At 42.5% G+C, this 16,443-nt stretch overlaps 1 protein-coding gene and 1 long non-coding RNA gene across 7 annotated transcripts in view; one reads left to right on the top strand and one right to left on the bottom strand.

The window, feature by feature from the left end:
* The window catches only part of smap1 (small ArfGAP 1), a 104,032-nt gene that overhangs the window by 31,183 nt on the left and 56,406 nt on the right, over positions 1-16,443 (top strand). For all 6 annotated transcript variants that reach the window (XM_078931714.1, XM_020701498.3, XM_078931712.1 and 3 more), the window contains exon 4: positions 2,938-3,013. In XM_078931714.1, coding sequence (XP_078787840.1) covers positions 2,938-3,013 — 76 coding nt within the window. The remainder of the gene's footprint in view (positions 1-2,937; positions 3,014-16,443) is intronic.
* Positions 3,034-16,355, bottom strand: LOC144984114 (uncharacterized). Its single transcript, XR_013647779.1, has 2 exons — positions 16,227-16,355; positions 3,034-6,255 (listed from the first exon to the last, which is right to left on the bottom strand). It is a non-coding gene; the product is annotated as an uncharacterized LOC144984114 (long non-coding RNA).

Here is a 16,443-nt window from a genome sequence, read left to right as displayed (position 1 = left end):
TCAGTCCAGCTAATAGTTGGTAAATCTTTGCTTTTCTTAACTGCCCCTGCATATGGTGGTACCTTTCTTTATAGCGAGTCTCATAGTGGTGCTGGATGTTATTTTCTTTGAGCAGTGCGACCTGTTGATGACATATCAAGCATACAGGTTTTGCATTCAGCTCCAGGAGCACATAAAACTCTGTCCCTTTTCCTAGAAAGCTCTGCACTTCACTTTAACATTTTTTTTTAACATTTTGGTCATTATTTTGTCACAATGATCATTCTTGTAGCAGCCTTACAGCGGTGAGGCTCGCAGGGAATCAAACTGCATCTTACCCAGAAGCAGAGCTGTTAGGTTTCACCTGTTTCACCAGTTTTGCTTTTCCTTTGCGTCCCCTAGTGGTGGAATTGCACATTTCTGTTATTTCTTTTAAAAAAAATCACAACTTGCCACAGGAATGGACTAGAAATGTTTTTTTAAACATCTTTATGATTTTTGTTCTTCTTGAGTGGGCCAGATTAAACCATCTGGGGGGCCTGAAACGGCCCGTGGGCCGTATGTTTGACACCCCTGCTCTAGGGTTTATTTTTTTTTTTTTTTTTTTTTTTTTTTTTTTTTTTTTTTTTTTTCTAACTTGTCCTGTCCAACAGCTGGGCAGACAGATGAGAGCTGAGGGCCTCTTGTGTTGGACAGATTTTACTTTAACAAGAGGGGTTATTAATCTTCAGACAAACCAAAGGTATGTCTGGATAAACCCCTTTTGTAATTGAGGCCAGACTTTATTAATTTCAATCATGTCTGAAAATCTTTGGTGTTGGACCGGACGGAAAAGGAAAGAGGGGAAGAAGAGAGAGGGACGATAGAGAGAGGGGGGGTAGGGGGTGATAATAGGAGGGGAAGGGGGATAAGACCATGAAGCAGCATAAAGCAACAAGTTTACTGGTTGTTAATCATTATGGTAACGTTCAAATGTAGTACAATAAGGGCGGAGCCTGTCCACACACACACTCAAATGTTATAAACACACCTGCTAGCTGCAAAAAATGTCCACCTGTCGACATATATACAAAACAGATAGTGTTCACACGCATACTTATGCCTTAAAACCAACTAGTGTGAAATATTTCAGTCATTCAGTCATGCAAACTGTAAGTGCAAAGGTGAGCTAACACCTGTGCTCAGGTGAGTGTTTATGTTCTTCTAAAATGGATGGTGGAACGTGGAAAGAAGGAGGGAGAGTGCCCAGCCATCCCCACCCCAAGACCCCCACCGCAGCAGCAGCGGCAGCCGGAATCCCCCCAACGCCACACGGGAACCGGCAGGGAACAACCGCCGCCCGGGCGACCAAGCCCGCCACCCAGGCCAGGGCCAGCAGGACCGCCGCAAGGCCCCCAGAGCCAGAGAGCAGGGAAGCACGGAGGGAGAGAGAGCGCCGCCCCAGCCCAACCAGGAGAGCAGCCCCCCCGCCGCGCCGGGAGAACCCAACGCAGGGCCCCACCGGAGACGGACGCCCACAGCCCCAGACGGGCACCCCACCACCACCCAGGAGTTCCGGGCATCCCCCCGCCCCAACCCCAGGTACGAGCCAGGACCCCCCAAGGGAGACCCGCTCCGCGCTCCAGGCAGCCATCCGCCCGGCCCGCGGCCGGTCCAGGGAGGAGCGGGGCAGGGGCCCGCCGCCCCCGCCCAAGAGGGGGGGAACCCCGGGGAAAAAAAAGAGGGCCCACAAGGGGTGTTGTAAATATGGCCCGACCAGGCTCGGCCACAGTTGGAAATATGGCGGGGCCCAGCGCCCAGGAGCAAGGACCAGAACCCACCCCCCAGGGACACGAACACTCCCGGCTCAGATGTAATGTGAACCCCCCCGCCGCGCGGAGAGAGCACCGCCGGGCACAGGAAGCCGGCACCCCGGGGACACGGCCGCCGTTGCAAAGGGGCCCGTACCCCCCACCAGGGAAGAGGCAGGGGACAGATGGTCCTAGGTCCCACCTTCCTTGCAAAATGTGTGTGCGTGTATGTGTGTTTGAGAGGGTGTGTGTGTGCATGTGTGTGTGTTTATGTTGGAATGTATATATTGAGGGGGGAGGGGTGTGTGTGCTAAGGGGGGTGCAGTTAAAATTGGCGAGTAGGGCACTAAGGGGACATCTCCTGATTACTCACAGTGATGTCCCCTCACCGCTCTAGGGTTTATTTGATGCCGTTTGTGGTTCCCTACTTCATCATTAAGTGTTTTTCTTTATTCTGCTCAATCCTTTGACAACATGCATGTATGTGTCGTCCTGGCTCACATTTATTACTCATTGTCTCTCGCACCATGCGTCCCGTCAGCTATGCTGCTTTGACAGTAATAAATAAGCTCTGTCTATAAAATGCACCTTGTGCATCCTGACTCTTCCATCATGCCGTGTTCATCTGAGTGGTCATCATGCTCTAATCCTTTGCGGTCTATTTGATCTGACAGAAGCGATGGTGCTAAAATGGAAAGATAAGAGGGCCTGGTTAGTGTGGATTTCTTGTTTGATTGTGTCGGGAGTGTTTTGAAGAGTCAGTATTGGAGTCAAAACATTGGCTTTAATATGCAGTTTGGCATTGTAACAGTTATTGTTAAATGGAGACGATGCTGCCTTGGAGGAAAAGAAACATTTTTGGTTTTAAACTGTAGATCATTGATGTACAACTGTGAAATGACATCTTCTCCTCTCTCAAAGTAATCTTAATCTTTTTTTTTCTTTTATTGCAAGCAATATTTAGGTTGTCTTTGTCTTGTAAAAATGGCTTTTGTACAAAATGTTGAAAATAAGACAAAACATTTGTCTTCATTGTTGCTGTTTGTTTTAAGTTTAGGGTATTCGATTTGTGTGAATTATGGTTTATTGAATGCAGTCTTAAGTGTGATCATAAAAATCATAGTCACCTGACTGGTGGTCAGATTGAGTCCTTAACTCTGAGTTTAAGAGCAGTGGAAGTCTTCATCCGGGACAAATATGAGAGGAAGAAGTACTATAACAAGGAAGCCGCGGCCGCAGCTCCAGTGAGTATCACAGACAGCTATTTTTTCATTTTTTTGACAGACAAGTCATGTTTATTTACACAAAGTGATGGTTTCCTTTAAAATAATTGCAACCAAAATGGGTCTACCTCATTTAGTGATTTTTTTTGAAAAATGTTATCAAACGCACAGCTTTTTCTTTGTATTCTCATATCTTTGGTTTTTTCCCTGCTGACTTTTTTTTCCTCTCACTCAAATGTGTTCTTTGGTTTTCATCTAAAAATACTCAAAGGATTATTTTATTGTATATGTTAACCAGTTTCAACCTCCAACAACAGTCAGGCACAACCACGGGCTGAAAATAGACATGAAAACAGCCAATGTCAAAAGAAATATTATCCAGAGCAATTTAAGAGATGGGTTTTCCTTTACAAGCAGATCTTCAGAAGTGCTGTTACTGCTTGCAAAGAAATTTGAAATAAATGCTTAAGTCTAAAATTGTCTTACACTTTGTTTTTGTGGGTAATAAAAGACGAAAAGCCTAAGTTAACGATGTTTGAATCTTGTGTTTCATCAATTGGCTAAAAAGAGGTTCTTTTCTAATTTGGCAGTCTTTGCTATACTTTGGAATGAATCCCAGTGCAAATTGAACATTTCCTTTCATTTATTGAGTCTTTTTTTGTTGCTACTCTGCACTTTTTCCCTGTAATCTGTCTCAGCAAGGATATTATCTGAGCACAAAATGTGCATGAAAGCAGTGAAATCCATTTCATCTCATATTTAAAGCGTAAAGATGACGTGGTACTGATGCCAGGACCTGGCAAACACAGTTAAGGAATAAACATTTTGAGGAATTTTTATTGCAGTCTCTGGTGTTGTTAATTTCTGCTGCATCTACACAATGAAGTCTTTTTCAACCTGAAGTAGGAGAATAAATGTAGGTGTGGGGGTGGGATGGAACGTTTATTCTTTCCCTTGGTTAAAAAAACCCTATATATCTATATATATATATATATATATAGAGAGAGAGAGAGATAGAGATAGAGATATATATATATCGATCGATGTTTGTATTATAGGATTATGTAAATGAACCTGCATCTGTCTGTGCTCACTTTGAAAAAAAGAAAGAAAACAGGAACCTTTTCCTGCAAAATCTGACAGGAATCGAATAAAAAATGTGTGACTTAATAAAGTATGCAAATCTTTGCATTGTGGAACTGTTATGACTGCCTGTAGAAAATTTTTTGTTTCAATTTACCTTTTTATACTTACCTTTTTTAGTTTTGCTTTTAAATTTAAATACTTGTCTTCTGGTTCTCCACCATGTAGTTCACCACCCTGAAAGGGATCTGGACAGGGATTTCGAAAAAAAAACAGGCTGTGACTAAACCTGGTCTTGAATCAGCATCTTGGATGTCCAGTGTGGTTTCCACTGAACTGCAGCCTGTTGGTGGTTACACCAAAAAAATCATTTCATTTTTATTGTTACCACAGCAGCATTATTGGGGTTGTTACTCCAAACCTTGGTAAATACATTTTGGATTGTTTGTACCGTGTTATTCTGACCCCATATCTCTTTCTGTTATGCTGCATTCACAGTGAATGTCATTCGGCCTTTAAATTTTCGTGCGCTGTCTCAGTTTCGATATGTATCAAATTCACTGCTGGACACTTGTCAAGATATGTTTTCATATACACTTGCTGTTCCTGCAGTGTGTGAGAGGAGCTACCGCCAAAGGATTTTAGCCTCATCGCCACATGAAATCATTGACTGTTTATCTCTATATGACACGGTTGACATTGAGAGATTAGGTTTATTTATTTTAAAGAGCTCTACAAAAGCCTCTGTAATCACCTCTCCATGTCTGGGTTCATGAGATCATTCAGAGACTCCGTAGGGTGAGGTTCACCATCTACTGCAGGAGCTGCATCTCAATGATGGCTACTTTCAGCGGTACTTCCGTCTCTGTGACCCAGTTTCGATGACTTGATGTCCCGCATTAGTCCAGGGAGGGAAAAAAAAACAAGATTAAAATTAAAGGACCTTTTTATTATTGTCTCCTAGGCCTGCACAATACACCCCAAATTTATCGTTATCGCAACACTAAGCTGTGCAATATGCATATCGCAAAAGACGGCGAAAATCGCAATAAATGGTTACCTTAAATGTGCTAAAACAAACTCATGGCAGCTTGAAATATTGAACAAATGAAATAAATCCCTTTATGCATTAAACCAATCGGAAGGACCCGTTTACTTTGTTGAACAATCAGATGAGCCCTTTTATGTTTGATGTTTGCCTCCTACGTCGACAAGGGTCAGTTGGAGTATAATTTTTAAACTGTTGGAGTGAAATGAAAATGTTTTTGGTTGTTTTGCTATTTGTTTATATACCGCGAATTATATCGTTATCGCAATATTAATCACCAATATCCCATATCGCGAGTTTTTCTCATATCGTGCAGCCCTATTGTCTCCCTACATTTAAGAACAATATCATAAATTCAGGAAAAGAATCAAATTCTCCTTCATGTTGGTTTTGAACTACACCAGCTGACCAACCTCACAGGCCACAGCTGAGTCCTTGATTGGTTGACATGATGTGTTTATTTGCCAAAGTTCAGAAGCTTGAACTCTGAAAACATGGCTGCACAATGCCCTAAATGTGGTGTGATGCTGAAATGCCCCACAACGCTCTGCTGCCCGACTGCCCTGCCACAAAATCTCTGATTGCGTTTGTACATTGACTTAGCATTGACGATAGACGCGTACGGAGTGAACCGTACTGGTGTCTTTACATTCTTGTAGCATTTATCTCATGATGCGTATGTAAAAAAAATTCAGATTAAAACAGCATTTAGGAGTTTTGCTTTATTTAAGACTGTATTGAATCAGGAGCAGTCAAAAAATGCCATTTCAAAAGCTTGTAGTTGTTACACACAAAACACAATGGGAAGGCCACAAGATCCCCGTTCTTGCTCTACTCCATTCTGATGCTTCCACTTGCAGACAAGTAGATCTATAAATGTCTTTGTTTTTCTTGTTTTAGCTGGTATCTGACTCTAAGCTGTATAGCTTGATAGCTCCAGTATTGCTTGCCATTTTGTTGCACAGCTAATATTAGGTTGGGGGTGCGAGGGGCCGTAAGCTAGCAGAAGAGAATGTAAACAGATAGATGACAGGAAGTGGCTAGCGGGATGGGCTTGCTCCACACCAACAATCACGGCCACAACTCAAAGGCGAATTTTTAATGAAGAACTGCCGCTCTGCAGGAAGATATCCTGAAAAAAAAAGCACAGTTTTTTTTATTTTGGCTATAAACGGCAGAATCATGATGAAAAGACCACTGGGAACAATTTTAAATCAAAAGATGATCAGAATGGGCCTTTAAGCAGATGAAGGTTAGGGTGGAATTCTCTAAATTTCTAGATCTCTTTATTTTGTAAGCATCTCTCCTGTCTTCTCTAATTTGACCTCTGACCTTCATCAAAAGAAGAAAAAGAGGATTTTTATGTTTTTTATTTTTATCTTGCTAACTTTGTTGTTATTTATTTAGGTGATTTCAAACCCAACAGCAGCTCGTGTTTAAAAGAAGGGCCTTGTTAAACATAAGGATTTGGGTTGACTCTGACTCTACTCACATTCCTAAACTCCTCCAGTTGATCAGCCTGATGCACCGCCACATGCCCGGTAAATGCTAAGAATCAGTGTTGTTCAATGGTTCCAAGCTACAATCAGAGCCAAACTAATCGAGAACTTTACCTTCTGGCTCAGTTCCCTTTTACTATAACAGATTGATGGGTGGCATACTACAACCGCTGTACCTATTCCCCTGTCAATCTCATGCTCCATCCTTCACTCACTCATGAATAAGACCCCAAAATATCTAAACGCACCTTGAGGTAAAAGGTCTCCACCAACTCAGAGAGGGCAAAAAAACAAACATTTTTAGTTAAAAAACATGACCTCAGACTAAGAGGTGCTAATTTTTATTCTAGACATTTTACACTATATTAAACCACACCAGTGTGCATTAAAGGTTTAATGAAGCCAGCAAAAGATCTGCAAAAAGCAAATGAAATCCTGCGGTCCTCCAAACCAGACTACTTCCAACCCTTATAACAGAATTTCTGTCTATAAGAGTATTGAGGAGAACCGAAGACAAAGAAAAACCCTGCTGGAGTCTGGATGGTATCTTTGTTGGGGGATCCCTGGTCTTAACATCCCTAGAGTACCTTCCACAGAACACTGCCAGGGACAAGATTGAACACAAAGATCGAAGCTTCTGTTCACATTAAAGTAGATTTGATTAGATACCCCTTGAATAGCATGAAATAAATAGCATGTTTAAAAATACAGAGTTGATGCAGATTTCAGCTCATGCTGTTCTGAGAATTTGAGGTGCTCATTTCTGTCTTCAAAACAAATGAAAGCGTAACATTTTTCTTCAGTTTTTCTTTGAGAAAGGCTCTGTTTATGCTGAAATACACAGCTGCTTGCACTCCACTTCCACAGCTCTTGTAGAGCATGTTCATTGTTCTTTCCCTATTGACTTAGTAGGTGTGTATATGTCTGTGGGTGTCTGTATTTCGTCTAGTTTTAGTGTAAATTGAATCAACAATCCATCCATGTTCATCTGGCGCCTCCTCTGTGACGAGCCCACTGATTGGCCTAAAATGTCACAAGAGTAGCACATTTGCCTTGAGGAAGACTTTCCCTATTTTCGGCTGTATGTGTTCTGGTTAGTCATCAGGCTCTCCTGCCTGCTGTGTCCACAGTGCTTACTGATGCTGTGAGTGTCTCTGCAGCCAGCTGTGGCACCTTAGTCAGCAGCTGTCCTCTGAACTGCTGTTCTCAACACAATGTCAAGTCAATCAAGGCCATGAAAGTGGGTTTAACAAATGTTCTCTTGTAAAACAACATTCATTTGAAATTTTAAGCAGAATAATACAAGATCCTCTGCAGGATAAAGCTAAATAGCTACAGACCAATTTTAATCAAACCATTAGTATCTCTGCACAATCACTATTGATTTTCTGTATATTAGAAAACACCTTCCTAACAAAATATTTTGTTAAATTGACTCAAACTGTAGATTGACATTCAAAGTAAAAAATTTAATAACAATTCGTTTTTTAATTCACATTTAGATACAATAAGTAACTTTAACCCTTGTGCTATCTTAGATGACCCCACCCTTACAGTGACGTGTTCTCCCTACCATGACAAAGGTGGATAAAGGTGGAAAGATTTCATGTAATCCATAGACACCAGTGAAGATCACAAATCATTGAAGAAAAAAGGTTCAGCGCACTGTCTAGTGGGTCTAGATGACCCAACTCCCAATGTTAAAGAGCCTAGGATAGCACAAGGGTTAATGCACTGAATGACAGATTTTCTTAACAAACTCCTTAGCTAAACTTTTTTTTTTAAAGCAATATTTATGTTCAGCTTGTAAATGCACATAAATATGCGATCATTTGTGCGCACTGATGATCACTAGATGGCAAAAAAAATTGAATGATTTTTCTGCACAATAGGGTGCACCAGATTATAGGATGCAGCATCAATGAATGGACTTTTTTGGAAATTGTGTCATGTATAAGGCGCACCAAAGTATACAACGATCAAGTTAGACAAAATGTCAGAGATGAATCCGTATATCATTCAAACATTATTTAATGCGTTTACAGTAACTCCCGAACTTGTTTGTAACACGCTACATGTTAGCTACGTTAGCGTATTAATACCTGTAACTACCAACCTTTGCAACACGTAAAAATCACAGTCCAACACTGCTACGTGTTAGCCACGACGCCACATCAATCAATCACTCAAACTTTATTTATAAAGCACTTTTCATATAAAAGTATAACACAAAGTGCTTTACATTAAAACAAAAAAAAAATAAATAATATAAAAACACGCATGAAAATTAAAATAAACAAGCACAAAAATAAATAACAATAAAAATAGGGCCAACCTCCCTGTACCTACACAACCCCCCACTTCCATCACGTCTCCCACCACCTTACTAATGGGGAAAGACAATGAGAAATGACAAATAAGAAATAGGCGGAGCACGAAACCAAGATTTTGGAAACGCTGATAAATTGGAGCCTCCCTCTCTGTGAACAGCCATATAACCAGCCAAATGCAGCATCACAGGCGGGGACCACTCCACCACAGCTAAGAGGTGATGCAGGTCCCCATCCAGAGCTGCAGTGGCTGAACAGTAGCTGACACAGAGGGAGAGGTCCCAACCGAGGAAGCACCGGAAAATTCATTCATTTTCTTGACCGTTATTTCCCTTTCGGGGTCACGGGGCTGCCGGAGCCTATCCCGGCCACTTGTGGGCGAAGGCAGGGGGCAACGGTCTAAGTTGGATTTCTTGAGTAGTGGTTTCACCACTGCCTTTTTAAAGGCAGCAGGAAAAATACCCGTCTGTAAACAGGAGTTCATGATATTTAAAATGTCACTCTCAAAAGACCAGTAAAATGATTTAAAAAGTGATGTAGGAATGGGGTATAAAAAAAGTTGTTGGATTAACTTGGAAGAAAACTCAACCAAGTGTTGCAGCTTCAACCAGGTCAGAACTGTCTAGTGCTTCCTCAGGTAAAATCAAGCCATCATTTCCAATAAAAAGGGTTTCTGTCCATTTACGGTGTTAGATCTGACAGAATGGATCTTGCTCCTGATGTGGTCTGCAAAGTCCTCAAATAATGAGGCGGAGGCTGGCATTGGGTTTTTATTCACATTAGAGTTGATCAAAGACTAGATTGTGGTTAAGAGGACTCTGGGGTTATTTTTATTTACAGAAATGATGTTCGCAAAATATGAATTTCTGGTCTGTTTTACGGTTTGATTATATACTTTTAGTTGGTTTTGGTATAGTTGATAGTTTATTTCAAGTTTGTGTTTTCTCCAAAGTCTTTCGGCAGATCTACGTCTCTTCAATTGTTTAATTTCCTCAGTCCTCCAAGGGAGTGTGGGTTTGATTCTTATCTTTTTAGATTTTAGTGGAGCAACTGAGTCGAGACTGGATTTTAATTTACTGTTAAAACTTTCAACAAGTAGATCACAGGGGGCTGGTAAGACAGGTGGAGAGTTGGATGTGATAAACTTTTCGACCACTTCAGGAGTCAAGTAGCGTTTCGTCACCGTTCTCACAGCGGTCTCTTGCTTTATAAAACCAGTGATGTTAAAAAGCACACATTAATGGCCAGAGACAGCCAGGTCCACAACAGTGGACACACTGGTAGGTAAACCATGACTGATGACGAGGTCAAGAGTGTGCCCCCTGTTGTGAGTCGGCTGCATGACGTGCAGGTTGAAAACACCCCAGTGACTGCCTAGGAAAGGCTTTTGCAGCTTTATTAGATGATGTTGGTTTCACCCAAAGTGTGAATGAACCCACTCACTGTCATAAGCACACCCTGGACCTTGTTCTAACCCATGGTATAGAGATAAGCCAGCTGAGTGTCCTTCCTCTTAACCCCATCATTTCTGATCACTTTATGATTACCTTCCAGCTTACACTGGAACATCCTTCTGCCCCAGTGAATAAGAAACAGCTTAGAAGAACCTTAACTGACCGTTCTGTGTCTGAGTTTAAACACACAGTTCAGCCAGTACTTAGTGACATTCTGAGAAAATACTCTGAGACCAGCTCCCATAGTATCAGTCCTAGTATAAATGACCACTTTGTTAATGATGCCTTACAAGCCCTCAGGAGTACACTCGATGTTGTTGCCCCCTTGAAACCTAAGTTCGTCAGACAAAACCGAGTAGCACCGTGGTTTAACGCTGAAACTCGTTCTCTTAAACGAGAAACCCGTAAGTTGGAAAGAGAATGGCGCCGCTCCGGTTCAGAGCAGTCTCTGGATATCTGGAAACATAGCCTATTAAATTATAAAAAAGCTCTGCGTAGAGCTAGAAGCCAGTACTATTCAACCTTAATATCAGAGAATGGAAATAATCCAAGATTTCTTTTTAGCACTATAGCTAAATTAACTCGCAGTCAGAGCTCAGTAGAACCACATGTTCCTGTTTCTCTCAGCTCTGATGATTTTCTTACATTTTTCGATAGTAAAATCTCAAATATTAGACATAAGTTAAATCAAGTTATTCCTACTATCAGCCCAGAACAGGCTGAAGCGGTAGAAATGGAGGCATCCATAGAAACCTCTGTAACATTAGACTGCTTCACTGCTGTGGATCAAGCGGAAATAACATCAATTATTACGTCCTCCAAATCCTCAACGTGTCTGTTAGACCCAAATCCCACTAGACTTTTTAAAGAAACTTTTCCCCTAATTAATGATCCCATATTAACAATGATAAATGCCTCTCTGGAAACGGGTTACGTGCCACAGTCTTTTAAATATGCAGTTGTTAAACCTCTTCTGAAAAAGCCCAGTTTGGATCCTAGCATCTTGGCCAACTATAGACCGATATCAAACCTGCCCTTTATTTCTAAAATCCTAGAAAGAGTTGTAGTTAAGCAGCTTTACTGCCACCTACAGGACAACAGCCACTTTGAAGACTTTCAGTCGGGGTTTAGACCTCGCCACAGTACGGAAACTGCACTAGTTATAGTCTCTAATGACTTGTTATTGGCCTCAGAAAAGGGACTACTTTCTATTCTGGTCCTGTTGGACCTCAGTGCAGCCTTTGACACTATCGACCACGGTATTTTACTCCATAGATTAGAGCAGGACATAGGGATCAGAGGATCTGCTCTCCAGTGGTTTAAATCCTATCTGTCTGATAGGTATCAGTTCGTTAATGTAAATGGCCATTCAGGGCTCCAGACTGCGAGCAATTGGTCGCATTTTGCGACCAAAATTTGAGAGTGTGCGACTGAATTTTACATCCAGTCGCACATGTGCGAGCAGTAAATTTGCCTCCCCCACCCTTCGTATTTTTTTATACATCAAACGTGGAAGGGGCACGTCAATGATCAATGAAATAATCAATGAGACGCAAGCCACACGGACGCAGACAGACACACACACTCGCGCACATACTCATGAAACGCGAGCACGTACACTCTCGCGTGATACCTGTCTGTGAGGCGGCCACTGCGTGTGAGAAGAATAGGGAAAGCCACTGTGAGTGGCTAAAATGCGTAGAGGGGGCGGGGCCTAGAAATAATCGAGCGCGCGTAAACATCTGTGGGAAGGAAACTGAGATAAATATCACAACCTGATATGTGCGTCTGAGCTATGAGTAAGTGAACTATTGATTCGTTCTTCCGACCTGCAGCTAGTGTACCAGTGCCAGAGTGTACAGCAGGGGTCTCAAACTCGCGGCCCGCGGGCTATTTGCGGCCCCCAAGATGATATTTTGCGGTCCCCGCCTTAATATGAAGGTTTAATGTTACTGCAGCCCGCCAGTTTGTATGAATGACACTTTTTCATCGTCGTGCTCGGAGCTGACCAACCAATCACAGTGGGGTATATGACTCTTGGGGGCGTGACAATGACAGGGTTTGAAAGCAGGAAACCTGACAGCCCCCTCCCTCCCCGGGCCACATTAAGAAGTTCCTTACTTTCCTTTTGAACGTATTTATTCGCTCGTAATTTTCTACATACATGCAGTCCGTGCTGAACTTTTCTCTGGGCCGCACAGACCCGGAGGAAGGTTTAGGTTTTGGTTACGGCGGCGCATCAAACGGGTTACGGCAGCTCACCGCTCCCGTCCCGCGGGAGTCGGGTCAGCTGAGGAGAATAAATGTCCCACACCTACATGCGTGACAGCTAACGGGGCTTGAACTTTAAACACGTGCGGGCAAAAACAACATTAGTTTTATACACACTGAAAATACGTGGGGAAAATGCAACGATAGACGTGTTTGACATGAACCAGCACCTCGCCTGGATCGTTGGGGACACCAGAAGGGGGGGCTGTGAGATGAAGGCGAATCTGCAGCAAGACTAAAGGAGAACAGGAAGTTGGAGTTGTCCTTAACATTCTTTTTAGTTTTAATATTCTTCTCCCTCTTAGTATGATCTGTGTTATTATATATTTTATGATTATTTTAATGTTTTGTGATGTATGTAGCCTTTTTTAATGAATTGGTATTTTAAATTATTTTAATTAATCACTCCACTACAAAAACCATCAGGACACATGTCCCATAATGCATTGTTTTGTAGTCTCTAGTTTCCAGCTGTGTCCGGGTAGGTTTGCCCCTTGCTCCCACCCCTTTCTCGCGATATTTTTGTGATGATTGACAGTTGATGTTGGAGCAAAAACAAAAATATATGTCTCACACCAGGTGATCTGCGCAGCGTTGAGTCCACCTGAGTGATCTCAAACACGCTTATTGTGCATCTTGGCTGCACCTATTTGGTGTCACAAAGATAAATTTCCATCCGTTTTCTTTACTTATTTGTACTGTCATGACAGCGATGCTGCTGTCAGTTTACCTTCTTGTTGCATCTTCAAAAGTGCAGAATAAAATGTGACACTGAAATTGAAACAGCACATTGTAATTTCTGCATCTATTATTAAAGTATTTATTAGTAATACAGTGGAAATTAGTAGATTTGGTTAGAATGTTGATTTACGGTATGCGCCCCTAAATTTTCTGGTTGTGCCCCTAAATTTTTCAGTTAGGGGCCACTGTGCTCCTAGTGAAAAAAGTTAGTCTGGAGCCCTGCCATTCCTCTCAGTGCACTCGAGTCAACTATGGAGTCCCACAGGGCTCAGTCTTGGGACCGATCCTGTTTACGCTTTATATGTTACCCCTAGGAAACATAATCAGGAAACACAGCATTAATTTTCATTGTTATGCCGACGATACGCAGTTGTATTTATCCATGAAGCTTGACCAGAATGACCAGATAGAGAAACTGAACGCCTGCATCAGTGACATCAAGACCTGGATGACAATTAATTATCTCCTCTTGAACCCAGAAAAAACTGAGGTCATTATACTTGGTCCTAAAAACCTCAGAGATGCTCTGTCTGCTCAGATAGTCTCCCTGGATGGTATAAGTATAGCCCCCAATTCCACAGTTAGAAACCTTGGGGTTTTACTTGACCAGGATTTATCATTTAAGGCTCACATATCTCAGGCGTGTAGAACTGCCTTTTTTCACCTGCGGAATATTGCTAAGATCAGAAATATACTTTCTAAGAGTGATGCTGAAAAACTCATCCATGCATTTGTTACGTCGAGGCTGGATTACTGTAACTCCTTGTTAGCAGCGTGTCCTAAGAGTTCCTTAAGAAGTCTCCAGCTTGTTCAGAACGCAGCTGCTAGATTGTTAGCTGGAACCAGCAGAAGAGATCACATCACTCCTGTGTTAGTTTCGCTCCATTGGCTCCCAGTTGATTCTAGAATTAAGTTCAAGATCCTCCTGTTAACCTATAAGGCCTTACATGGAATGGCCCCGTCCTATATTAAGGACCTCATAGTCCCTTACCAACCAATCAGAACACTTCGCTCGCAAAATGCAGGACTGCTTGTGGTTCCTAGAATTAGTAATAGTACGGTTGGAGGTAGAGCGTTTAGCCACCAAGCCCCTGTCTTATGGAATAAACTCCCAGCTCATGTAAGAGAGGCCGACTCAGTTTCTACATTCAAAGCTAGACTTAAAACATTCCTCTTTGGACAGGCTTATTGTCAGACTAGTTAGTATTCAGAGATTATTTAACTTAATGTTAGTTTGTTTAAATTAAACTTAATAATAACTATTTCTTTTAAAAGGCTGCTAGAAGTTGAAGCTGGGGTAACTATGGTGCACTGGGGTTCTGTCCTCTTTCCTTTTTTACTTCTACCCTTCCTCTCTATTCTTGATCATAATTTATCATTTAGTTCTCCATGCCTCTGTTTGGTGCAGTGCGATTCATGTATTGTCCCTCTTTTCCTCTCCCCTCCTGGGGAGTGGGAGTGCTTCCAGACTCCAGTTGTTTCATCCGTGCTCCTGTTCCTGACCGTGTACCTCGTCTCTGGCTCGTCTCTACTACTGCTCCTACACCTGGCTGTGGTTCCTGTCTCCGGCTCGACTCGCGCCTTTGACTGTCCCCCCAACCACGGCTGGATGAAGCTCGTCTGCTGGACTTTTATATATGTAGTTGTAGATTTAGATAAGTTAATTCTTCTCTAAGAGTTCTGGTAAATCGCCTGTCCGTCCTGGGGGAGGATCCCTCCTTCATGTGGGCACCCCTGAGGTTTCTTCGTTTTTTCCGGAATCCGGTTTTTTTGGGAGTTTTTCCTTACCGCGAAGGGGGGTCTAAGGGCAGGGATGCCAGTATAGCTTAGTCAGTTTGTTAGTTCATTTTAGTATTTTTCTATTGAACTCTTTGTATTCGTGATCCTTTTGATTTCATGTTTTACTTCGAAGCCCATCGAGACGACTGTTGTTGTGATTTTGGGCTATACAAATAAAATTGAATTGAATTGAATTGAGTCGGCTGCATGACGTGTTGTTTAAAATCAAGAGAAGCGAGCAAGTCCAAGAACTGAGTGGTGCAATAGTCCGCCTTCCTTCCTATATGCAGGTTGAAAACACCAGTTATTAAAATCATGTTAAAGGACGTGTGGACAGATGCTAGAAACTCAGAAAACTCCTCAATAAAAACAGAGCTTGGTTTGGGTGGTCTGTATACTGTGATGCATAAAACTGGAGGGCTGTTAAAAAAATGCATGATGTTCAAAGCTTGGGTACTCATCTAATGAAATCTGCTTTGCTGCAAAGGAGTTGGAAATTATAGATGCAGTACCCCCACCCTTTTTGCCCTCCCTGGTTGAAAAAACAAAGCTAAAATTGGGTGGAGAGGCCTCTGTGAGAACAGTAGATGCATCTGTGCTCAGCCATGTTTCAGTTAAAAAGAGTCCATCAATATTATAATCATGGATAAAATCATTTATGATAAATGTTTTGTTGGACAAAGATCGAACTTTAAAAAGTGCCATGTTAAAATAGGGGTTGGAGTGGTTGTGGAAGCTGCTTCCTGTATCGTGATGTGGCTGTGCAGTGTAAGTGCTGTAGGTAAAGGGGGGGGGGTCTCCGGTGTAATGGTGGGCCCCACTGCTGCCAAACACCAGGTGTGAATGTGCTGTGTGTGTGTGTGGTGCCAACATCCGGGAGGATTTCTTCTGCTGGTACCAGCTGTGACGGTGTAGAACCATCAGCTGCCGCTGCGGGCGCGCACGCATGCACACACGCTCGCACACACACACACGTGCGCATGGACGCGCACGCTCGGACCCGGTAACACGTCATTTACATCAGCTTACCCTTTTCATTCCGTCCCTATCCCCCTGCAGGTAGCCCTGAGTGCACGCTGGGTTGCCGAATTATAATCCCCGCGCATACATTCACACAAAGCACACACGACGCTAACATTAGCGTCTGTCTGTTTGTTTGTTTACCCGGAAGTAACCCGGTAACCCGGAAGTGGTCATGGACACCCTGGGTCATGTGACGCATCGGTCACTGTTTGTATTTATTTTT

Source organism: Oryzias latipes, chromosome 15 (genome assembly GCF_053564925.1).
Source record: "Oryzias latipes strain Hd-rR chromosome 15, Olatipes_Hd-rR_3.1".
Lineage (NCBI taxonomy): Eukaryota > Metazoa > Chordata > Actinopteri > Beloniformes > Adrianichthyidae > Oryzias > Oryzias latipes.
This window is presented reverse-complemented; position numbering and strand designations above follow the sequence as displayed.